Source organism: Strix uralensis, chromosome 6, assembly GCF_047716275.1.
Source record: "Strix uralensis isolate ZFMK-TIS-50842 chromosome 6, bStrUra1, whole genome shotgun sequence".
Lineage (NCBI taxonomy): Eukaryota > Metazoa > Chordata > Aves > Strigiformes > Strigidae > Strix > Strix uralensis.
In genome coordinates, this window is record NC_133977.1 from 32,304,751 (window position 1) to 32,329,933 (window position 25,183).

General features: G+C 40.3%; 1 protein-coding gene across 1 annotated transcript in view; it reads right to left on the bottom strand.

Moving 5' to 3' along the window:
• CLASP1 (cytoplasmic linker associated protein 1) overlaps positions 1–25,183 on the bottom strand; it is a 189,121-nt gene that overhangs the window by 67,177 nt on the left and 96,761 nt on the right. Inside the window, exons 13-23 of the mRNA XM_074873569.1 lie at positions 24,802–24,937; positions 24,015–24,085; positions 22,991–23,050; positions 22,223–22,300; positions 19,513–19,680; positions 18,676–18,725; positions 17,314–17,484; positions 15,630–15,653; positions 7,593–7,700; positions 6,034–6,060; positions 4,133–4,300 (exon numbers count right to left, since the gene is read on the bottom strand). Of these exons, the coding sequence (XP_074729670.1) occupies positions 4,133–4,300; positions 6,034–6,060; positions 7,593–7,700; positions 15,630–15,653; positions 17,314–17,484; positions 18,676–18,725; positions 19,513–19,680; positions 22,223–22,300; positions 22,991–23,050; positions 24,015–24,085; positions 24,802–24,937 (1,061 nt within the window). The remainder of the gene's footprint in view (positions 1–4,132; positions 4,301–6,033; positions 6,061–7,592; positions 7,701–15,629; positions 15,654–17,313; positions 17,485–18,675; positions 18,726–19,512; positions 19,681–22,222; positions 22,301–22,990; positions 23,051–24,014; positions 24,086–24,801; positions 24,938–25,183) is intronic.

The following is a 25,183-nucleotide window of genomic DNA, read 5'->3' on the forward strand; positions in this document are numbered from 1 at the left end:
GAGCTATTGACCAAGTTGATTAGATCACCATAATGTCTAAAACTTCTGAGTTAGATGGTCTTATAATAAATAAAACAGACTAAATTATGTGAACTGGATGAAATTAGGGTCCACGTGTACAATAATCCCACCTCAGATGTACCAGGAAAAAAGCTGGCAGGTGAACTACAGGTTAAAATAACACACTGAAGTCTTCCACACAAATACTTGCTTGAAATTGAGGACTCTCTGGAAGCAAACTTCTCATTCTTGGGTCTCATGCTTATATGTAAATAATGGCAGCCTTCACATCAGGTTTGCACAAGCAGTCATTTCTCTTAATTAGAGAAGATCTGTCAATCTTTTCTATAATACAACCCTACTAAAACTGGCAAAGGCTCTTTAGAGAGGGAGAGATGTGAATGATTAAAAAAATGAATGGATGCACACAGTACATTCTCCTTCCATAACAGCTAACAGCAGCAGCATGAAGTATGAAAATGCACTTTAACTGCATGAGAACAGACTAGTAGGACAATGCCACAGATGAAGCACAATACTGACTGCACAAACAGAGCACCCAAAACCAAACACCGGATACTTCATGAGTAATGGTCAAACAAAATATTTGCATGTTACCGGATACAAATAAAAAAGCAAGGAAAAAAAAGAATGGACTGCAAAGAACTGAATGATGAGTCTGTTGGACTCCCAGGCACCTGCCTCACATTTTTACAGCTGTGCTGTGTTGGGAAGACTGGGTATCAGCTGCTCAGAGTATTTTCTTTGGGCACTGCCAGCAGTAAGGGCCAGCAGTGCTGTCATTTGGACAAGTCTCTCACACTGTCACAGCCTGTCTTTGCAGCACAGGCAGCAAAGACAGAGAAGACAGATGTAAGTCTTGATTTCAGAACTCCCAACCCCCAAAAGTTGGACAGAAATTAAGCAAATGAGTAGCAAAATTGATTAAAAGGAGTAGGCAGGATGAAAGCAGACAGTACATCCACAGCCGCTCTGGACTGAGAGCCTAGGACAGGATAAAGGTGGGTTGTTTTCAATAAAATCCCAACTTTCTAGATATGTACTGTCCATCTAAGTTTTACCAATTCCATCTGGAAAGACAGAGCAGTTGTATATGGTTCACACCATTATTAAAACACACTGTTAGGCTGTCTTACACCAGTGGGACCCAACAGATGCAAATACCACCAGCAGAACTCAATAGTCTCCCTGTTTACCAATCTACCACTTCAAAGAAACTTGTATTTCATTAGGGTGTGATTTGTAATGATTCTTAAGTGGAGACTAAAAATCAGCAGACGCTTCCTTTACATCAATACAAGCATCTTAAAAAGCCTGTAAAAGCTGCCAAAACAACCAAAGGAAAGCTCTGCAGTGGGGTACACCCAGTAGAGGCAAGTCAAGAACTGCCTTCAGCTTTCCAATAAACACACACAACGTAACACCACAGAAAGAGTGCTGCTGTGTGAAACTGATAGCCACTGTGCCTGCTCCACTTTTTGGGGAACGACAATCTCGAATCGAATCTCTCTCCTTTCAGATCCAGCTGTGCCACACAATCTGCTGAGCATACAACAGAATTAACTTCAAGCAGATAAACTTTCAATCCGTGGGAAATGGACATCACCTTTTTTGAGGAGATCTCCTTCAAGGGGCCCAAGTAAAAGCTCAAGATTGAGTATACTCTTCCTTCCCCAACAGGGCATCACCACTAGTAAACCTCCACTGAGCAGACAGCAAAGGCAAACTTAAAACTGAAAAACGTCACAGAGCAGGGCCAAAGAGGTGACCGCGCAGGACCTCAGCATGCCAGGTGCTCCTCATTGTGCTGCCTTTTGGGAAACAATGTACTACTTCAATGTTTCCAGCATACATAAGGAACATACTTCAGGGATACCTGTGGTCATGATGGAAATCTAAGCTAGCAGCAAAGTACTGATGCTAACAGGCATCCACATGCAGAGGCTCTTATTAGCTTCCTAATGCCCCAGAAGGGTCTGAAAAACTCCAGTGGATGGTTCCTGCATAAAGCCCAACTGCACACAGGCTCCACACTCTGTGTGCTTAATCTTGCACAGGCAGTGTTGGACCAGCTGCAACTCCCAGTCACCCCTGCAAAAACTACACAAGTCAATGGATGAGTTATGAACAGGATCCAGGAATTATCCATTTCTAACAGTCTGATCTGCACGATGGTTCAACACCTGCTGCACTGCAATGTGACCACAGACTTAAGAGATATTTCAATCCATGGGATAAGCACACGTGTATCACATACATAAATAATCCCACAAAGCCTCAAGTATTGAATGTACATTCGATGTCATATGTGTGCTCAAGCACCTTCTTGAACCAGACACTGAAGAAGTCTATCAACGTATTTAGGACCAAGGTGAGTGGGAGTCTAATGAAATGAAAAAATGAAAAAAATGTCAAGGAAAGACAGGGACTGAAGCAACACAATATGAACGCATGAAATACTGTTAGCTACTATGTTAAAAATACAATGGAATAATGGTATGAAGATAACAGCTCAAAAGCTATCTCCATCCAAATCAGTATTACAATTTTCAAGATCCAATAAAGAGACAGAATTTCTGCAACTGAGTAGTAGGGGCAACAGAAGTGTCAGACTCTCCTGTTCCCCTAACAGCCCAAAAGAACAGGCTGTGGCCATCAATCTGTGGGGCTGGTGGAAGCCACCCACCTGACAGATCTGTCAGAGCTCTCTCCCACTCCCAAAGAACAAGCACTAACTGTGTTCACAGGGAGCACATCAGAGCAATGAGATACAAATTATGCTTTCAAGAGAATTCAAGGCTCCCGTAATATACCTGAAAGCAGGCAACCCAAGAGTGAGGATTTTACACAAGGCAATTTCCCTTCAGATGCTTGAGACTGTTTCAAATCAGACCACATAACGTGATGATCAGCTTAAGCATGCATGATGGTACTATCTATCATTCTTTGTTTCCTCCTAAAAACCAATGTTCTTCTGCAGAGTGATATCAGAACAATTACCTCCAATATTTGGGAGGCACTTCACATTTTAAAAGCAACAAACAGAAAAGCACCATGTATTCACACAGAGGTCATAAAATAGATCAGACATGAGAAGAACATTGAATTGGGAAAAATAATGACAATGAACATGCAGTATTTTTTAAGACTTTTCTTACAACAGCATATGCACTCAGGTGCTTTAAATTCATTTCAATATACTTGAAGAATGAATAAGATACTTCTCTATTAACAACACACTCTAAAAAGAAAGGTAGCTTAAATGTAAAATACAATTGCTAAGGCAATAGTTCAAAATGTAATTGACAACAGTAGGGTTATAATTTCAATCAATTTCAACCTACTAGTAAATTCTTTGGAGATATAAAATAATTTAGTTACAGTATTTTTTAAAGTGTTTTTCCTCTACATAAGCATCAAACTTATGAAAATATTTCCATTTAGAAAATGAAAACATATTTACTTGTTCAGACAACACACTGAATACTTTTTCATCTCAATTCAGATATGCAAAATTTTATATATAACGATGCCTACTCACCTGACTTAAAAAAATGAGTCTGCTGATAAATTTGAAAATAAAATCTATTATAGAATATTTACATAACCGTCACTGAGACAAGAATATTGAAAGCAGAACAATTAAAGCGTAAGTCTAAAATACTGTCTAAGAAAGCGGCTCCAAGATATTAAGGATGACAGAGGCAAACCATTTAAGCTGCAAAATTTCTAAAATAATCCAAGAAGGTGCTTTTTGCCCTTGATTTCAACTGACCGTAAAGACTGCTCAACTCTTTTTAGGACTAAGCCGTGGATGCGAAATGAAATATTTTTGCTGTGATGGTTATTCATGACAACTGTTTTGCTGCCTGATCTGGTAACATTGCTCATGTTCAATTTCAAATAGAAGACATCTCATGACATCTTTAGGTCTACTTTGAAACTATAGCTCAACCTGGAAAATTAAAATTGCTCTCCTACAAACCACAACCACATTAACTCACCAGCTGAAAAACTCAGAACAACAGTAACACAAACAGCTTCCTAGTAAACAGAAAAGTCCCTCCTTCGAGCACACTGGTCAGCATGTCACTGCCGTGATTATTCTTACCTAGTCCTATTCTGCTGGGACTCGTCTCTCGACTGCATCCCTGGCTCCGAGGGATCTTGCTGCGCTTCTCTGAAGATGATGGCACTGGCTGGACTCTGGACGTTCCACCACTCAGGCCACCATAGGCGCTTCCTAACAGCTTACCCGGAGAACTAGACCGGCTACCAGCTAGAAGAGAACCAGAAATAAGGAAAAAAACGATTAAAAACCCCCAAGATTTTAAATACTCTGACAGCAAAACTGAAACACAATCAGCTCACTCTAAGCATTTGATCCAAATCACTCAGATAACTAATGGGAGTGTTCCCCATGGGCTTTCGACAAAGACTGAGAAAAACCCATGGACAATAAACTCGACATCAGTAACCCTGCCTGTATGAACCACACTGCGCAGGTGGGATCAACACCAAAGCAGACACCACGGAGTATGAATACCCCAGCTGGCTTTATGTGAGCTGCGGAGGTGCCAGGAGCAGCCTTGCTGCAACAGCACAGAATTCACAGGCTGCTTCACCTCCTCGCGAAGCAACACAGATCAGCCTGTGTGGAGAGCTGTGCTGCAGCATGCTGGCTTCTGGCACAGGTAACCTGCTGCAAAGTAGCTCGGGCATCTTCGTGCTATACTGCAGTGGTGGCATTACTTTCCTGCAATAATCCAGTGAAGGAAAAATTTAAAAGATACCACCTCAGCAACAGCAGATCAGCACAATAAAGTGTAAAACCAAGTGAGCCTGTCACATTTGTAGAGATGCTGGCTTACTTAGTTCTGATTGGCTAAACCTAAGCTATTTAGTTATTTTGCAGCTGTAGAAAATTTTTAGCAAGTTGAGTAGCTGGCTGTTTTATTTTCCCTTGTCTGTTTGATTAATCCATGTCAAGTTTACATTTCTTCTAAGCCATGTTGTCTGCAAGACAGTCTACCAACCGAGGTTTATTTACATATTTACATTACAGCTGCAGTAGATATTTCTATCTGAAATAGTTTTGCTGTCTAACTCAATAAGCTGAATAATACCTTTTTTTCCCTGTGGATCTTCATTTGGTAAGTTTTTTGAAAATTAAAGTAATGATAGTTTAAAGATCATAAAGAATAATCATAAAGAATTGTGAGATTAATAGATTCAAGCCTCTTTTCTGCTTCTTCAGATATATAAAAGTCACTGAAAATGTATTGCTGATATTACCATTTCTGACATTCAATTTGTTTGCTAAAACAGGCAGGGAAAGTATATTTCAAAAGGTTGTAAGAACAGTCGGGAAACCTCACATTCTGAACTAATATTCATGTTGGATTATTTCTGAAAAGTATCTACACATTTCACAAAAATTTCAGTTCCAGATACTAATACGACTAGCAAGATTGTTCTATCTTAAGAAGATATGCAATTCTATTATTCTCATGGACAATACCATAACACATGTATTATTTTAACTTACTTGCCCCCTCCAATTTTTTGGCCAAAGCCATTTTGAATCAATCAAATCATATACTCCAACACTGCACGTGGTGCTGGCTCCCCACCCCCCGCAAGTGAGAATACTTGTGACAGATGTGAGTCTCACACACAGCATCCACATCCTAAAAGCCAAGACTCCTCTCAGTTATGCTGCTGCAATCTCACTGATGTCAGCACGGTTGCACTGAAGTAACTGTAAGAAGAATTTAGCACCTGGGGTTTAAGCTGCAGCAATGAGCCAGCTTCAATATGCAGAATGTACGCTTATCATGTTTGATTACTACGAGAAAGCAACATCACTTGCCATACATGTTTGGATTTATGACTAAGAAAATGCTTTTTAAGTCTCATAGTTAGGAGAGAGTGAGGGAAGCTAAAAGCTTAGCAGTTAAAAAATGTGAAGGAAATAATGTGAGAAAGCAAGAAAGGGAAAACGTTTCTTACCACCAGCAGGATTAGCTGATCTGGATCCTTGATTATGAGGGCAGACCAAAGGACAGGCAAAAAGTGGATTAAAAGACAGTAAGACAATACAGTGTTCAGCATGCGGTTTATGCTATACACAATACAGACAGAATTATTTACAAACATGTCAATCCTAAAGCCTCTGCAGAATACAGTGAGTTAACAAGCAGCTGCAACTAACAACTTCCCAAGGTTGATCAGCTTCTTAGCTAAATGTCAGCCAACACATGGAGACCCAAGTTCTGCTCTAAATTACGCTCCAGCCCAGTCTGCAAAATTGCAACAGGGTTATCTTCTGTGGGCATGGAGAATTTGGTCCTGTGACCGTATTATATTTGAATAAGTTATTTCATGCAATGTTTGGCTTAAGGATAAAGATCACATCTGGTTGGGCTAGGCTGGAAACAGAATTCAGCACACTAGACCAAGGCAGCAGGTTCAGATATGACCATCCTAAAGCTTCATAAGACATTCTATAAAAAAATTAAGCCCATAATTTTTGAAACCTTTGGATACTCAACTATTCTTAAAATACTTCTGAGACTTGTCTCATCTGGTAATTTTTCACCAAAATAAGTTTAGGAAAAAAGGTAATTTCTGGCTTTGAATCAGTTTTAGGTTCAAAACTGAAGAAATCAAATTTAGATCAGCATACCAAAGCCCAAATTCCTTCATGACCTCAATGTAAAGACTTCCATTTGGCCCCATCCTGAATATACTAATTCTCTCTTCAGCTCTCCCAGCCTAACACAATGCTAAAACTGCCTCTCCATCCCTCCAGCATGACAGAGCAAAGCAATGAGAGAATGAACAGAGAAGGGCTTTTAAATAGGTGTACAAAGCAAGACAAGTCCTCAGAACAAAGACATCTTTCCACAAACCCCACCTGCTCTTACCCACAAGCTTGAAGGTCCTCAAAACATGAGTGGCTTTCTCCATCCCCCCAATTCCTTTTAAAGTTTGAGTGACAAAATTCTCCTCAGATACACATGACGAATATGCAGCAGCACCATATGTATGGCTCCTAAGGGAAAACCATGCCTTGCCAGGAAGCCAGACAGCACAGATGCGTCATGTGAATCAGAGAGCAGAACCACCTCCCTCGTATCTACACAAAATAGGTAATGTCATATTTTAAACTGATGCCACATCTCATTAACTTTAGACAGCTCATGTGTTACACATACAGAAATACAGTCACATAAGCGCAAGCTCGGCAGGGCAGGAACCCAGGACAGCAGTCAGCTACAGACACAGAGGGTGTCTCACATGGGACCCAGTGCAAGTTACTTAGTCCTACACATCACATCAACATGAAATTCTGCTGCACAGCTGGTAAAAAAAGGCAGCAACTAAGCACTCAGATTTGGGGCCCTATTTGTCAGCAAGAGCACACGCTGGCTGAGTGGGTATTCGTTTTGTTACATGTCCAAATGTTATTAGAAGTGAGCTCAATCCTCAGCTGATGCTACTACAATTCAAGAGAAACATATTAATAACTATTTGTTCTGCTACCCCAGAAATAAAACACTTCTTACGCTGGGACTGGGAAACTACTTTAGCCCGGCTGCGGCCTCGGGTATCAGCAGGCGTTGAGGTGACGCTTGTGGCACTGCCAGAGCTCTGTCTCCTCGTACGAATCCGACCTGGAGGAAGGCAAAGACAATCAGACTGTTAACAGGTTTCTTTCAAAGGCAGCAGCAGTGTCTAACATGCTGTTCTATGCTTGCAGGGTTGCTATACACACAATTAACCAGGGTACAAAAGAATTTTACAGGGAGAGGCAACATCTTTTATTAGACTGGCTGAGACGCAAGGGAGGGAGTGGAAACAGTCACAGTCCATGAGTCCAAAAACTTCTTTGCTTTCTGTAATGCTATCAGCCAGTTTAATTAAAAAATATTACCTCTCTACATCCTTTGCTTCTGTTCTATAGTAGCTTCTCTACAAATGATCGACAACAAAAATTCCAGTCTCCTAAATGCTGCTTCCCTTATCAAATTATTACTTTCTGACAAGGCGATCACCCTTTTAGAGACGGGTATGACAGATGCCCCCACAAATTCCATCGCTGGGACTTCCAATTAGCAGTTTGGTGCTTTACATCCTGCTCTACATGCACAGGCTGGCATGCACTCCTGTGAGAGTCTGTCGATGCAGCCTGACTACGCTTTTATTTCAGGCTCATTGAATTTTCCCTGCTGTTTACAGATCCCTCATATTTATCCCCAAGATCAGTGTAACTTTACTTGTAATGGAGAGTCCCATTTAGCACAATCAGCGTTGTGGAAAAATGATTCTGTGTGTCTGCTCTTTATTTAAGCAGAGAATGGATATAAAGTCTCAAAGTGTTCTTGGTCCTTTTTCTGTCCTTTCCTCCTGAAAAAGCCACAGAAATTTGAGCTAGAAAAGCTTACAGGGTCATCAGTTCATCCCCATCCTGGGGCAGGGCTGTTTCCTACAGAATGTTCTTTCCAGTGCTAAGCTTCAATTATCTGTCTCTAGTTAATGGGAAAGAAATGATAATTAAGAGCAACACAAAGAAAGCCTCCATCAGTACTTTTCAACAACTCAGTTCTCAGACAAATCTGAAGCTCTTTCTCAGGACTTATGCCAGTGCTATCCTGCATTCAGAGGATGACTTCAAGTTTCAGCCACAATAAAAAGGAAAAAAAAACCCCAACACAACAGGTAAACGGAGAGTCTAGACAACCACACCCACTGGTTATAGATATTCATTCTCCTGTCCTCTGTCTCCATCATAAGCATACATAGAAATATGAACAGAGAAATATACACCTCCCCCCCCCCCCCCCCCCCCCAAAAAAAAAAAAATCACTTCACATAAGATACACATGCAGGACAAGACAATGGCAAGCAGCCCAGGCTGGACAGATTGAGAACTCTGTTCTTCTCTGAGCTCTCAAAATATTCGTAACATGGTCTGCAAGTTTCTGATAGACACAAAGTGACAAGAAGACGTTTAACTTTAAGAAGAAAGCTTATTGTTTGCAGGGGGAAAAGCCTAGAAGACAGCTGTACTTCAAACCTCTCCACCAGCATCTAGTTTTAAAATAGCTCAGTAGGCAAGACACAGGTATCCACATTCAAAGAACTGTTTGTAGCCGAGACACTGAAGAAATCATTAGCATAAAACTGGGAAAGTATAAACAAACCACTTTTTAACCACCGGCTCAACTAAACAAACTGAGCATGTCCACGTGAGTCCAACAATCGTGAAACCGGCTGCTAAGGTCTTCACACCACCAGCAAGGCTGTAGATCTCCTCTGCTCTAGTACATTATCTGCCCCTTACAAATGGTCAGCCTGATACACAACCAGAGGCAGCTCTAAAGCTCTTTGCTGGCCCACTCCCATCCCTCACAAGTTTGGCACTTGCACAGCTACACGCAGATGAGCAGAGCCACTGTGCGACTTGCCACGAGGTATGTACCCCAAAACCCCACCACAGGCTTCAAAGCAGGGGTGCATGGGGTAGGGGCAGAAGGACCTCACGTTCTTGTCAGATGCCTTCTTTTTCATTTCTCACATCAGGAGGGCATCACTGGTGGCAACAGGAGTATAAAACAGTAAGACAAGAAGTTAAACCTGACCAGTCTTAGGAACCAGTAACAGAATTAACTTACATCTTTCCAGAACACCAACAGAAGGACTCAGTATTGCAGAAAGTCCTGGGGGACTTTCTCAAGCTGAAATTCAACATTACACAGTAACAGACGGTATTGGAAAATGCATTTAGCGATGTGTATGGGCCAAGAATGGGTGAGAAGGGACTGATGTCTCCTCTTATGCACAGGCCACTCAAGATCCTCAAAATTTTCTGTTCTTTCCAAATCTACAAAATCTTTCTTTTTCCTTTATCAGCAAGTGACTAAGAAGAAAGTAAAAACTGGGACAATATGTAACAAGTGGCTCTCCCAGCTTAGGAAATACCAAGTCTAAGATAATATATAAAGAGAAACCGAGATTTACTTCTGGTACCAATTCTGGGGGCTTTAAGAAAGAAAACTGAACCAAAGGGTCAAACTTTATTAACATGTGATTATCAGCAGGATTAGAAACAGAGAGCTCAGTTCTATTTTGAAACCCCTGAGAGTTAGTGGACAGACTCCTACCAACTTCAGCAGTTTCTGAATGAATGAATGCCCAGGAACAAAATTCTGCTTCCTTTTGGACTGGTAGATTTGCACACTGATTTTGGCCTAATGGGTGTCAGAGAGAACAATGTGAGACGAAGAGTTGCTGTTGCACAGGAAGAATGAATGGAGACCCAACACTGATACCAGTATTCTCATCTTTCTAAAAAGGCTGACAAGCGTTTGAACTAGGGTTCAAACTGGGCTTGCTGGGCTTGCACTGTGCAAATCATAACAGAAATGGCAGAAACTAGAAATTCATGATGCAAAAATCACATAATGATACGAATATTATGATAGCACAGTAGTAGCTCACCCGAGGAGTACTTTATTCTTTAAAGTCCTAGGATAAAGTAAAACATGAGGGGGAAAAAAATGCCTGTCAAATCCTTCACACAAGGAAAAAAGTGCCATCTGATATCCATTATATGTATTGCTTGAAGCATGAATTGTTCATGTACTTTCCAAAGTTTTATTTTCTGAACTTTAAAACGTCTATTTTTTCATGCAGATAATTAATCTTACTTGCAGCATACAAATGGTTCAAAATAAGTGACTCAAAGCTACTCTGAAGAAAAAAGCTAAGATTCTAAGTTTTTTCCTATCCAAGTACAGTTTTTAGCTGTAAAATAGATGACCAACTGGAACTCAAAATTGCTTTAGGCAAATCTGTATGAGATACAAAACCTGGAGAGAGATGGGGGATATTTCATATGTTATTTTCACATACAAGCACAACTTTTAAATTAGTCTTATGATACCCAAAACCTACTTGCTTTATAGTAGTGTAAGATGAATCAGTATTTGTCTGGCCTGAAAATATCGATATTTTTAATATATATTATACCAAGTACAGCACGTATATATAGAAGTTCATCTATACAATACAAATGTCTCTACTACATTGCCTTAAGAATTTCATCTGCAAACAAAAGTCTGCATTCACATCCAAGAGTTATTTGCACAGAGGACTATTTGTGTGGCTTTTCTCTATCATTCTACCCCAGACAGAAAAACTAATTTCAAGCAGGACTGGAAATAACATATCAAGTTATTGAGACTTTTTTTTGCTGTTAAACTCAAGCAGACGTCTCCCCCCCCGAAACTTCTTTGCTTTCAAGTGGGTTTGTTTCCATATCTAGCTCAAACTGCAGATGTAGCAATGCATATTTCATAACCATTATTTCTCTGCTGCTTTTAAAAGAATTACTGCATCTTGACAACAGCAGCACAGCAAAGAAGCAGATAAAGACTGCCCCAACTAGATTCCAAAAACCATAAAAGTATTTCCATAAAAAAGCCCTTGATCTAAATTTGATATGTGACACATCGTGGTTGGTACAGAAAGTATTTTGAAAGACTCCGCATAAATGCTTTGTTTTAAGAAACCATTTGTGGGTTTTTAGGAGGTTTTGGTTTTATCTTTTAAAGTTACTGTCATTTTTACAACAATCATGGATCAGAATCAACCCTGAAATGTCTAACATACGTCTAAACTTAGGAAGGTTGTTTGGTCTTGTTTTTAAAAAAGGAACAAGTGAAGGAAGACTCTATGATAACGTTTTTGCATTACAGGAGGCTTCATCTGGCTGCGTTCTGAGCTCCTCTGGGAGGATACTGCAGCGTCTCCACCCCCAGTGCTCAGAACAGACATAGGCTTTATGAGACTCAGCCTGTATATTACACTGAAGAAAATGGCTTCAAATACCCTAGAAATGGTATATAACAGCTCCACAACTCAGTTTAATCTGTTCCACACTCTGAATAATGATACCTACAACCACGTAATTATATATGGAAGCACTGGGATGGTAATGGTCTCTCCATGGATCAGGTTAATGCATTTAGGTTACTCAGCACTGGGTTTTTCCCCCACTTGGAGAAAAACATTCCTGAAAGAGCCTCTAGAACCCTCCTAGCTGTGTCACTGCTAAATGACATGTGGACATCCGAGACATGCACACATCAATTTAAAACATGCTTTACATATAAAAGCTGTAAAGAACTTTTTACAACCACCATCGGAATGGTTTCCATGCATATTTAGCATGTGTCCAACATTATACTATTATAGGACATGACTGCACCATAATTTTCCCCGAGAAGCCCTCAACCCTTACTCAAAACCATCAGCATACGCTGCCTGTGGGTTTTGCACAAGAACTCCCTCCAAAGCAGAGGGTTGAGAGTACAATAGTAGCACCACTTTGCCCTACACCAACAAGCATGGGCGAATCAAGTCTGCACTTGCAAAGGGATGGACCAAGAGAACAAAGAAACCTACTACCTGAGCATTTCCATTTAAGATACCATGTACAGTCATACCTTTGAATCAAACCTTGACCTTGAGGACAAGGGAGAGCTTTAAGGCAGGGAAGAAAACAGGAATGTTGACTTCTTAAAACTTGTGTTACTCCCAAAGCCTTTGGTAAGGTGCCCAAGATGTTCAACTGAGCAGACTGCTCTTTTTGAGCCTAAGTTATCTGAAAACTGTAACAAACCAGATTTTATTTTCTTTCTGGTGAATAATAAAAACTATTAAAAATTGTGCTACTAACTCCAGAAACTGCAGGTTTTGTTTTAAACTTGCCAGTTTCAGGACAGACCGGCATCTATGCTTCCCCCTTTTAGGTAAGGCTTGTCTGAAGGGCTTGTCTTTAAGCTCACTTTGGAAAAAGGCAGTGGGACAACAGAAACACTCTGAACCATTATTCTGTACTAAAAGTCAGCATTACGCACCTTTTTTAAATACTCCTTGAAAAGCCATTCCATGGTAAAACAAGCAGAAACTTTTCTAAGGTTTCCTTTTAATCAGGTATAACAAACATGGCACAACTGCTACCTGCATAGCACTAGCTGTGAAGTACCAATCAAGACTATAAATGTTTAGATCTTACAAGCTTTCTGTCTGCAAAGCTTTTAATGAAGTTCAAGAGATATCCATACATGAAGGGTCTGGGCAATCAAGACATAACTGTGTACTTCATGAAGACACAGCCTCACAGCACAGAGATGACAGCAGACCTATACAGATCTAAGTGGCATATAGACTCATTCTTCATTTCCATGAGGAAGTGCATTTCAACAGCATTTGTCAATTTGGGTTGACACTACTTAAAACCAAAGGACTGATACTTGGCTCTTAACTTGAATTCTTGCCACTGGCATAATCCACTATCTTGCTCCTGTTTTGAGATGTCTGGCTCAAAAACAAAACACTGAGGAGAACTGAGGGCAAAAACAGATGGGAACTGCCAAGTTCGCACAATGCTGGCTCCTGGCTGAGGGGAAGGTGCAGAACTTTTACACTGTAGCTGCAGAAAGCCATGATGGGAACCAGACTGCAGATTTAACGTCAAGCTGAACCACACAAAAAACCCACAGGGATTTGCTCTTAAATTACTTACTGGTGACCTGCAAAAAAACCCACACAGGCATGAGTGTGGATGGAATTTCTGCTTTATGTTCCAAGAGTGTCTCTTGCACACACAGGTATTTCCAGAGCAAGGGGATGTTTTTCTCTTCCCCTGTCCCCACCCCCTTAATTTTTACATTTACGTCAAGAATATAAAGTTTTGCCTTCCCTGAAGCTCCTGACAAACTCTGCAAGATCAGGAGTTGGCAGAAGAATTTTCTCAGCCTTCATCTGTAGGATGCACTGGATCCTCAACAAAGGCTGGTTTTCCCTCAACTGTCTCAAAGTAAGACAAAAATGAAGAGTTTCAAACAGTGATTAAACTCATCCTTCAAGAGCTCTGGCTGTAGTGTGCCATGTTGTTATAATTCTCCCTGATCCTCACTCAAAAAAAAGAGAATCCCTCAGCAAAAAGAAGAGATAAGATCCAGTATTTAACACCAAGGGGACAGCAAACTCCATTTCTGAAAGTTCATCTCACAATCTTTCCCCTCAAAGCAACTTGCTGGTTTCTATTACAGATTTTCACCAAATCCAATCTGCTTCCAATATAGCTGAATAGAAAAAAAAAAACCCTAATCAAATAAAAAACCCACCCTTTTGCATTATGACAACAAAGCATTTAATAAACTGGGAAAAAAGGTATTCCAGAGGACAGCTGTTGTAACAGGCCTCCACAAATATTATTACAGCCTAGGTGAGGATTGAGAGCTGTATAGGGTATTTTATAAATTAACATTAAACATTCAATGCTACAAAGCTAGGCCAAAAATAGAAGGATTTGAAAACTGGCAAGAAAGGAAGAAGAGAAAAAAGGGTCAACAATAAACAAAAAAGCTCAGTATCACAACAATTTGGAACTTTCATCTAATTCACTATTGATTTAGAAATACAGATGTTTAGGCCAACTACATACTCCTTATCACTGACAGATCACATAGCACAAACATTCGCCCATGATGCTGAGCTGGTTCCTGTCTCAACACTAAGATTAAGTACCAGTTCCAAAAACAGTAGAGACCTTTCCCTCTAAATAATAAATCAATGCATCAATAATAGTAAGGGAAAAACACACACGTCACAACGGCACAGTGGCACTTCTCAGACCACCACATCCAAACAAGCAGCCGTCAAGGATATGAGCACAGTCCCACAAGACAGTAATAGATCCCTTGAAAAGAGACTTGCATCAGGAAAAAATGGGTTTGTTGCGGGAGGTGGGGGGGTGGGGGTGGTGCTGTCTTCATTCTGTGTAGAAGACATTCTTGTTTTCAACTCCTGTCTACCTCATAAAAAGTGATTTCCCAGTGATCTTTCTTGCTTGAGAAACACGAAATGAACAAGCTTTGACAACAAGCCAGAGAAACAGACTGGGAGCCCTCCCAAACTAGCAGACTCAGTGTTCTTGAAAAAAAAGCCTTTCCTCCAACTGTCTTAGATGTAAGCCATCTCACACAAACAGTTAACAACAAAAAGAGAGCTCAGGTTTAAAGAGGTTGACTAAATACTCCTTCCCTAGAGATCATTGTTTACTGTCCTCATTTTTCTGCCATGTGATCATCTCATTCAATTCTCTCGCTGCCCAGTCTCTTCCCGAAAGCATTTGGCAGTTGCGACCTGAGCTTTGGATGGAAAAACACAGCAAACCTTTACACATCATGGAGCAAGGAAACACAAGCCCTGTGTTGTTTTTTCTGTTTTGCTTTGGTTTTAATCTGTGAGCAGGTCACCTTCAACCAAAAGCAGTGCTTGAAACTTGAAACCCACATACAACTTTGTGATTGGAAGTCAAGTCATAAAAGCATACTAGTGCCTATTACCAGAGAGGAGCTTGAAGAGAAAGTGAAGAATACTCCATGGCATCAAAATGAGCAGGACAACCATGCAACACTTCATGCAGGTCACCAGTGAACATGGATGAGAACCAGATAACACTTTGAGAACAGAGACCAGGTAGGGTGGTACGACTGTGGACACACCTCAGTTACACAGAGACTGCTTACCCTCGGTTTTAGTGGTAGTACCATCTTTAGGCAAATTAAAAAAAAACAAGGAAAGGGTTAATAGGGAAAATTAGTAACATCCACAGAAGTGGACACTATATATTAGCTACAGTAATATGCAAAAAAATTTAACACAATTAATGAAAAAAGTTTGACTCAGCAGCAAATCAAATCTTGACGTATCTGAAGAACACACTTGCAGCTTTTATCTCCTCCAATAACCAACCTTTGCCAAACTCCATTTTCATTGCTTGTCTCACCATTTCTCTCATGGGAATGCACAGGTGACAAATGTCCCTACTAGCTCAAAAGGAAGCAGGCTCCTTCAGGAGCAGCCATGCCTGCATCACTTCGAGTGCATTTGCTGCTTTTCTCCTACAGTCTCTTTTAAGAGCAAGACTAACACAGTATTCAGTCTCCTGGCTTCAAGGACAAACCCCACTTTAGTAGATACTTCCCCCCTTATGTTCTTCCTCGTGACATAAGATTTTTCGAAAGCAGTTTTGCCACAGAAGCCAGTATGCATTGTGACTGAAAAATGGTTGCATCTATAAGCTCAAAAGCATGCTATTATGTGATCAACTTCCTATTCTGTCTTATTTTTTCACTGCAATGTGTCTAAATCTTGAACTGAGTGTGAACAATTTAAATCAGAATAAGAATTCAACTTCTGAACCAAATACAACCAACACATTTAAGTGAAGATAAAATATTTCAGGTATGAAAGAAACCAGTCTACAAAAGGAATCTATAGAAATCATCCCTATATAACTCACCAAGCATATTTTATCAGACTAAAGACCAAATGCCCTACACTAAGGAGAAGCTACTTTTCAACTGACTCCGTGAAGACAATCTATACAGCTTAAATCAAGATCACTGATTTCTGATTTTTCTTTCTCTTGTAAAGGTAAATCGATGAAAAGTCTGGAATTAGATTTGCATGAAACCAGCAGAATGAGAAACTAGCTCAGATGATCACCTCTACTCATAACCAAGTTGAAGCTCTGCAAATACGGTGTCAATCACCACCTTGCATTTCCTCCTCCATGACTCCTTCAACAGCATCTCCAGGAGAGAAAGATCAAATGCAAACTTTGTTGTAAGAAACCCTGAAGCACCTGAAAGCGATATATGATGCTCTGAGAGAATACCGTGACGTGCGGCTCTAATCCAAAGAGAGTCAGCATAAGGAACAGATACTTATATCTTGTGTGGTGAGATGGGAAGGTCAACTTCTCTTTTCTTCTACGTCTTTCTCTTGTAAAACAGAAAGCGATCAAACTCACTAAGATGTACTATTCAAAGTATAAAACAATTAACGGAAAATCAGTTTCAGGAAAGGAGGGGAGGAAGAGAAGGAAGAGAGACAGGGGGACATGTCAAAAGGAATTGAGCAGTATTTTCCTCAACAACGTCCCAGAATTGTAGTAAGATCTGCTTTTCCCCAGAAAGAAGAGTGAGACGCAGACTATTATACAATTCAAAAACTAAGAAGTTGCTTCAAGTCAGTTCTGTTGCAAATTTTTTCCTTAATTCCAAAGGGCAAGAGATCACACGCTGATCCTGGAGAGCTGGTAACTCAGAGATATGTTCTTCTAGTTAAATATTCAAATAAAACTATGAGGCACTTTCTGCTAGTAAAGAAAGCTAACTGCAAGAGTAGAAGAACATGTAGATTTACCTAGTGATGCGTATGAGCCTGGGGGCAAGGCTGCAGCAGAACTGAAGGGGGTGGATGCTCCAGAAGACGTCACTTTTGACTTGGCACTAGCTGCTGCATTCACATCGACGTCACTGCGGGATCGCTGCAGAGATCCTGGTGTTGACACAGATTTTGTACTTACTGTAGATGCTGCAGATGGGAGTGGGAGATCCAGAATAAAGAAGATTAATTTTTTGAGCTGTGTGCTTCAAAGAACCTGACAAGCAGTTTAATGTACTATTTTTAATGCTCCCTGCTGGCACTGAAATACCTCAACTAAGAATGCTTTATCAGGGCAATGTGGGCTTCCCCACATTGCCTGCAAAGATATTTCAATGCTTACTGATGCTATCTCTAAGAACTTTATCAGACACTAACCTAAATGCTGAGATCAAAAAGGCTGCCAGGCCAGTAATAAAGAAATTTCTAACAGAACCTAGATGGGAAAGTTCAACCACAGTACCCATCACCAGCTTGTAAGTTGCTGGCCAAAACAGACCTGCAGGTCCTTCAGTCCAGGTTCTAACTTCCTTCCCAGCACCTCATCTTCTCATGAGGGCTGCTGTTCCCATCACTTGTTGACGCTTACCCTCTTAAGCATGAAGCTGGACTACTCAGCTGCAAACAAACATGCACTTGTGTGCACAATCAAGTAGGTTACACAGCAGTATCTCCTTGAATCAAAGGTCTCAGTAGGGTGTACTGTATACGCAAACCAGCCAGAACCCAATCTTGGTCAGGTATAGAAGGCAGCTTCTCTTCTACCAACAAAATTTTGTCTATTATATTCTGTATTAAAATGTATTATTTAGTTTATTGTATATATTTACTTAGGACAGGAAAGCTGCACCTAAATATTCCATCTGACATTAAAAACAGATTAGCAACAAGATGGAATTTAACACTGTAGGACTTGTGTGCAGACAATGCCTCCAGTAAGTGCTGAAACCACAGAGAATAAATGACAGAAAATTGTAAAGCTGAGTGTACCATTAGTCTATGTAGCTGTATGTCTTAGCATCAGCAGTAGTTTATTCCAGCTATTGCACAGCTAAACATACCTTGGCTACAATTTTCAAGGCTTTTTAGGCTTTCCTTTAGATGTAAGTAATAACAGATTTACTAACTTTCAAAAGCATCATGATATCAGCAGTTGATGCACAGAAATGTGGTGTACAACCCAAAACTAACTAAAAATTTTACATACTAAGTTGCCATTTTAAGGAGCAGTAAACAGTGATCAAAACTGCTCTTTGCATATCATAGTGTCTGAAATTCTCATCCTAATTCATCACACTTCCTCAGCAACACCTGAGCACATTTTTCAGCTCCTGTCCTCACCTCTAGATGTAGTACTTCCAGTGGGACTTCTTTTGGCAGACAATGGACGGCTAGAAGTTAATATAAATATTTATTAAAACAAAACTAGCATTTCATAGTCATCAGTAACAGTGCTACTCTGTTCCCTCAGTACACAACTGAGTTAATAGGAAGTTATTTATATACAGGAATAGACTAACAAAGCTTATTTTTTAAGAATAAATACAGCACCACCATGAAATTCTTTACAAAAGCACTAAGAAAAAAATTAGTGTGCACATTATCGGAGTAAGAAGAGATTTTTAAGAACGCTTTTTGTAGATTTTAAAAGTTACACCAGTAAGTTATGGATATTTTTCATACAGGTCTTACACTTATATTGCAGACATTTGGAGCCTTAGATGACTGTATCTCTAAGAGAAACTAAACCACATACATTCAACAGAAGAGTTACATATTGATTTTGCAGTTACAACTCAAATTTAGTTCAGTCATTTTTTTTCCTCTTATATGGACAGAGGCCAACTTACACCTCTAGTATTAATGCTAAACAGAGAATTTCAATCCAAGCATTGTTTTAAGCACACCTGGAAGGAATGACTAACAGTATCTGCTGAGCACAAAAAGCTTCCTAGAAAATTATTTATGAAGTCAAGATAACGATTATTTTTTTTAAAGCCAGTAATGGGTTTTGGTGGCTTTTTATTTTAATACAATGTTAGCTAAAAAAATCTTGGAGTGAGCAAGTGCTGAGGCCAAACGATGACCAGATGAGACAAAGCAATGCAATGGCTCCCTCCAATTCAATGGAGCTATCTGCAGTTGTTTAAATTGAGGTAGTGACATCGAAGGACTTACTTGAGACTCTCCTGGGAGCTGGAGGAGGAGCGATCCGACTGTGGCAAGGACACGATGCTGTCAGAGTTCTTCAAATGTGACTGCAGGGCCTTCTGGTAGGAAGACTCCAAGGTGTGGTACAAATGCTCTGCCTCTCGGCTGAAGTGACTGTGGAATCCCCAGTAACACCTGGAAACAAGGCACAATACTGTGAACATCTCCTTGTTGTGTTTTAGGGGGCAGTGGAGCACAGGTGCAGACAGAGCCCTTTTCACTACTGGTATTAGTGGACTCATTAGCCCAGTCATTTCAACCATCTATTGCCCCTATAACATGCTGAAGACATGTCACTTTCTTCAACCCATTGTATTGCTCGAACAGCTACACAGAAGACAAACCTAATGAAGAGAGGAACGCAGCATTTGGCGTGCTGTAAAAACATAAGTAGCCAACAATGCTTTATTACAAAAGAAACCCTCATTCTTCAAGCTGTCTACTGTACACAGGAAATGGTAGACCTACTAGACTGATACTAATTTGGGACTAGGTGCTCAATAGCTACTTCAAAAACATGCCAAACGCAGAACACACACGCATGGGTCTGATTCAGGAAAGCACCAGCTGGGGTTGTTTTCTTCTGTAAGTTTAACAAACAGCTCTCCTACAATGCTGCACAAACAAATCATCTGTACTGAGCTGAGGCTGTTGCCTATCTTTTTGGGAAGAAATAACAAGGAATAGGAAAGAGATGCTCCTATAGAATTCCAATCAGTGCCATGCTGAAAATAAAAGAGCATTTTAAGATGAGGGAAGAATTCCTCTCTGGTCCAAATGTCTTGACTGATGGCTAAACACCATTCACTCTTGTCTCAAAGGAGATGAAGACTCTCAGCACTTTTCAGGGGGCAACTAATGGGCAGTTTAAGAGTAATATCGTTAGCTCAAATGAACCAAGAATTGTTTGTGTGTGACAGCCAGTCCTCAGAGCCTCAGAGAAGTTACATGCATTTTCACATCACTAGAAGGAACGAAATTTCTCTTACAATCAGCCACGCTGTTAATTAAGAAACATGGAAAGAGAGAATTAAGCATGCTCTCTGAAGTCTCACGCCATTCTCCTTGCTGACTATTCAGCTTAACTAGTCACTTGCTGTGAAGTCTCAGTGCCTACTGTATTTTTCAGTAACGGACATGTTACCTTTCAAAAGGATTTAAACAGTCCTACTGTGAAACACCTCTGCATGTAACATAGCATTTAGATTAATAAAATTTATTGTTCATTGATTTCATGTTTTACAGCATCCTTTCTGAAGAAAAATGTTCCTATAGTGTTCTGTTCAGAAGAGCATGATCCTAGTATATCACCATACTACCATACGTACAATCACATTAATGAAAATGCAAGAGATCAACAGAAAAAAATTAATTGCATTGTTTCCTATAGATACACACAAAGATATTATTTCAGTATCATAAAATATTTGCTTGATTTAGGATACCATTTAGCAGCATACTAGCACAAAGACTTTTATTTCAAGAGTAGCAAATAATTATAGAATAGGCTATTTCAGTTGGAAGGGACATACAACAGTCATCTAGTTCAACTGCCTGACCAATTCAGGGCTGACCAAAAGTTAAAGCATGTTGTTAAGGGCATTGTCCAAATGTCTCTTAAACACTGACAGGCTTGGAGCATCAACCGCCTCTCTAGGAAGCCTGTTGCAGCATTTGACCACCCTCAGTCAAGAAATGCTTCCTAATGTCCAGTCTAAACCTTCTCTGGCACAACTTTGAACCATTCCCACTCGTCCTATCACTGGATCCCAGGGAGAAGAGATCAGCACCCCCCTCTCCACTTCCCCTCCTCAGGAAGCTGTAGGGAGCAATGAGGTCACCCCGCAGCCTCCTTTTTTCCAAACTAGACAAGCCCAAAGTCCTCAGAGGACACTCCCTTCCAGCCCTTTCACCAGCTTTGCTGCCCTCCTCCAGACACGTTCAAGGACCATCATATCCTTCTTAAAACTGGGGGGCTCAGAACTGTACACGCTACTCAAGGTGAGGCTGCACCAACGCTGAATACGGCAGGATAATCACCTCTTTTGCCTGGCTGTTTGTGCTGTGTTTGATGCACCCCAGGATGCAGTTTGCCCTCTTGGCTGCCAGGGCACACCGCTGACTCACATTGAGCCTGATGTCGACTGGCACCCCCTGATCCCTTTCTTGCAGGGCTGCTCTCCAGCCACTTCTCTCCCAATTTATACTTGTGCCCAGCATTACTCCATCCTAGGTCTTGCACACAGGCCAAAAAGAAAAGAAAAATTAGAAATAACAGTATTTTTGAACTAAACAGAAGAAATCTCAGTTAACTACAAGCAACTCAAACATCAAAAAAAAGAGACAAGGTTACTAGCTCTCAACTCTAGAACAACTCAGGTAAGCATTTTACCTACTCAGACAGATAAGAATACAATAACATATTAAAAGAACAAAGTGAAACAAGCACCATCAGAAGATGCGATACATATATATGTCAGCCCCATGGGATCACCTCATATGACATCTCCTGATGAAGTGCACACTCCCACTGAAGCCAAGGGAAAGGTGGCATCAACTGCCAGGATAACATAATTTGTCTGGACTCCAGTCTCCAACATGCAATACCACTGACTCACAACACAATAGGGGCAAAGAACAGGAGGAAGAAAAGACACCAACAACAGCTTCCACTTACTTTCTTGCCTCTATCCTGGCTTCAGAGTCTGCATCATGAATTCCCTTCTTTATTGTTTCAGCTAACACTGATATGTGTCTGAAATAAGAAGGAAAACATTATCCAGCAGTCCAGAAAGATGCCTCACACTTAGAAAGAAATGACTAACTTGGTTTTGTCTTGCTGTTCAAGAACAAATAGTTCATCACATCCTCCCATTTCCATGTAAGAACCTTTGGAGCCTTTATTTATTTACTCTTACAAGTCAGTTTTATTTCACCCACACTGCTGACTAGGAAAAGACAAGCAGCATTCTTCATAGGTCAGTCTTTAGTTAGCTATTGAAACTGCCTGCGTGCAAAAACACTCTCTTAACGCTTAAGTAGTCTTGCACAGTCTAGGACTAAGGAAATTGTGTCTCAGTCTCTTCTCCCACAGTTACTTTCACTGTTCATTTGACTGAAGCTGTAGAACTGCAGAAGCCTCAGAAGCTCCTGATAGACATTACCTCATCAACTTACTTTAGGGTGCAAAAGAAAAAAGGAAAAATCTCTTAAGTTCAGGGATTCACTCAGCCAGGTTTTCCAAGGCTGGCACAGGAGACAGACTCACTGAACTATGACTGCCAGAACTACAGGGACAAATGGTGTGTGTGCATGTACATACGTGCTTTTTTTGTGGCAAAAGTATCTCTACTAGAGCTACCTGATATAACATCACCTCCTGGATTGTCCTTTTTCCAGAATTAACCTCCCCAGACATAAGCAGGAGAGAGCTTACAGATCTTACCTTTCCAGTGAGTGTGTTTGCCACTCCTGCAACAGCAAGTCTAAAAATTCAAAACAGCGCCTGAGAAAAGAAAGAGAAGAAATGCTGAGTTCTCCAAGTTAACAGAGGCACACTGACTTTGCCATACCTGCCTCTGAACAACAGACATCTTGTATTATGAAGCTTTTGGGGACATTAGAATTCAGTAACAACCCCAATAAAAACATCAACATCTCTACAAACACCATCAATAAACAGTCTGGTGGTAACCAGAGACAGCTCACTACAGAGAAGTCTGAGAGAGGCCTTGACATAAAACAATCCAGAAAGCCCCCTTTTTCATTAAACAGGATACAGACCCAGAAGATCCATGCTAATGATACTTTGTACCTGTTAATTCAGGCTTCAGAAGGAAACTTCACATTTAACTTCATGTGGAGACAGATCTTTTCAACTTTAATCTCCCTTCCTCACTTCAGGAAACTAAGACACAAGTGTGCTGTTATTTATTCAAGGTTTGTCACCAAATTCAGCAACCACAAAGGTCCTATTTTTGTCTAACTAGCTAATCTACATGGACCAGGCAAGAGTCTCTCAGTGAGGTAGCAGACTGAAGTACACTTAGATTTTAAGTGCAGAGAGGACCATTAGCACATCCAGTCCAACTTCCACATGATGCTATCACAGAACATTACTTCTGCTGACTGGCCCAAAGAAAATGTGTCACTATAATGGCTAGTAGTGGAGAATACAAACATGTCTGTAAAGAAGGCAAAATAATATGATGTTGTAATGACATGTAAGCACAAAGATTAGATTAAAAAAACATTCCTCTTTGCAGAAAAGTGCCTTTACTTCTCTGCAGTGCTGCGGCTTACACAAGATAGCTGACTTCAAATTTGATCCCAACTCATGGGGAAGAATGAGATGCATTCTTTAGTAAGTGTGCATATCAACTCTTTACGTGAATAAAAACAAATACATGAAAGTACATGTGAACCTATTTACTGGTAAAAAAGAGAGTAAATTCAAACTAAATGCTTACCTTCTAACTGCAACAGACTTGGAGGTACAATTACTGGTTATGATGGGTATTAATCGAGGGATGTGCGTATGCTAGAAGAAAACAAACAATAAAATCAGGAAGAAATCTTTACACCACAGTTCCATGGAATGAAAAGCCACCTCCTTCAGCCACCTGAGCCCAGCATGCAGCTATTTATTTTTTGTTCAATTCTTAAAAATAGAACTGCTAAATAAAGGAACACTAACAGATAGACAGATATTTTATTATTAAAATATTTTATCTGTTAAAAGTTCTTTAACAGATATTTTATTTTCTTCTATAATGACAGGCTGCAGTGAGTCAAGGAGTTGAAGTCACTGCAAGAGGATCTAAACCGTCAGTGGTGACAACCTGAGACATATCAGACTATCTACAGCTTCCTCAGTGAATCACTAGCCAGAAGTCACCTCTGTGACCTAATGGTTTTAGGAAATACACACTGTGAGGAGTTTTAGAGCATAATTAAGAGGATGAGTCTGTCCTGTAAGGCAGGTTTAAAACCCATTCAAAGAAAAAAGTTTGCTCAGCTCTTAGAGGGATGGAAATACCTTACTCTGCAAAGAAACATTTTTCCTACTATTTTGGCAGGGCTTAACTATCATCATCTATACAAGGCTGCATGACATCTGAGACAGCCAAGCCCAGCACAATCAGAAAAGTAGATTAGGCAGTTAATCTAATTCTCATTGCAGCAACATTCATATTTCCTCAAAAACACCACAGTATTTGGAAATGATAACATTGTTCTCTTTTGATGTATACTTACTCGAATGATTAATCTAACTGCTACAACACCAGAAGTGGCCATGACTTTGGCACTATTTGGAATTAGATTAAAAATTGTTGGCATGATGGCTTCTGCCCCATGGTCAAACTTGTTTCCCAAAACTGATGACAAATGTCTGAAAAACAGAATGAAGTCATGCTGGTAAGCGTGCTGAGGATTAAGCGAGTCAGACTTCTACAGAATATCTGACATAAGCACATCTGACATCTCAATCTTCGCAACTGTCACCTCCTCTCCAAGTCCAAAGGACAGAGAACATCATGTTACAAAAAATAGTTCCTTCACTTTCATTTCAAACTCGTGTTCTATTTTCATCTGAACTCTGAGAAACAGTAACTTCAGTGTAACAAGTACAGCTAAA